The sequence below is a fragment of the Choristoneura fumiferana genome, chromosome 5 (genome assembly GCF_025370935.1).
Source record: "Choristoneura fumiferana chromosome 5, NRCan_CFum_1, whole genome shotgun sequence".
In the NCBI taxonomy this organism is placed as follows: domain Eukaryota; kingdom Metazoa; phylum Arthropoda; class Insecta; order Lepidoptera; family Tortricidae; genus Choristoneura; species Choristoneura fumiferana.
Genome location: NC_133476.1, coordinates 20,787,210 through 20,788,193, shown reverse-complemented (window position 1 = coordinate 20,788,193; position 984 = coordinate 20,787,210). Strand labels below are relative to the sequence as shown.

General features: G+C 33.8%; 1 protein-coding gene across 1 annotated transcript in view; it reads left to right on the top strand.

The window, feature by feature from the left end:
- Positions 1-539: 539 nt before the first annotated feature.
- The window catches only part of LOC141427742 (disintegrin and metalloproteinase domain-containing protein 22-like), a 163,720-nt gene continuing 163,275 nt past the window's right edge, over positions 540-984 (top strand). The window contains exon 1 of the mRNA XM_074087334.1: positions 540-551. Coding sequence (XP_073943435.1) covers positions 540-551 — 12 coding nt within the window. The remainder of the gene's footprint in view (positions 552-984) is intronic.

Below are 984 nucleotides of genomic sequence, written 5' to 3'. Positions count from 1 at the left end.
AGTAAACCTAAAATTTGTTACTGAAAGTAAAACCGAAAGAAAAATGAATTAAAAATAATTAAGAAGTAAAAATTAGCATAAATACAATGAAATAATAAACAATAACATAGTAAATTACCACAACAGGTACCATACATGTATGTATGTATGTAAATTCTTTATTGTACAAAATAAGTAAACAAACACAGATGGCAAACAATGAAATATATGTACAAAGGCGAACTTATCCCTTTAAGGGATCTCTACCACGCTAAACACACGAGTAATATTTACCTCGACGTTTCGACCACATTACAGTGGCCGTTGTCACGAGCAGCCTCATTACCACACCGCCGTACGCCGCCGTCGTCGTCGTTAGTCTACTCGTGACCACGGCCACTCGCGCCACTGTAATGTGGTCGAAAAGCCGACGTAAATATTACTCGTGTGTTTAGCGTGATAAAAAATAAATAATAAAAAGACATTTATTGCCACATTAAAAAAAATACATAGAACATAACAGAAACACACCAAATAAAACGTAAATTTAGAACTACACAATGTCCAAAAAGGTAGGAAAAATAATAATAATAATAATCACGGAAAAAATAACAAAATATGCAGACCTAAAAGACGAAGTTGCTAGACTATGGAGACAGGAGAAAGTGTACGTAGTTCCAATAGTCCTATCTACAACAGGCGTCATCCCAAACCACCTACACCATAGCATACAATTATTAGGCATAAAATCACACGTTTACACAATTTTACAAAAAGCCGCAATACTTAATACATGCAGAATAGTGAGAAGTTGATGCAACTAGACCTGAATATAGCCCTCAGCAATCTTTCTTAAAAAATATTTATCTACAACTCTTGCTACATTTACTTGGTGGATAACCCGTAAATGTAGTTAATACCAGCTTAGAGCTGAGAAAAAACAATCCTTCGAAAATAATAATAATAAAAAAGACAAAAATAAGTCCTGTTGTGGTATTTTGACTA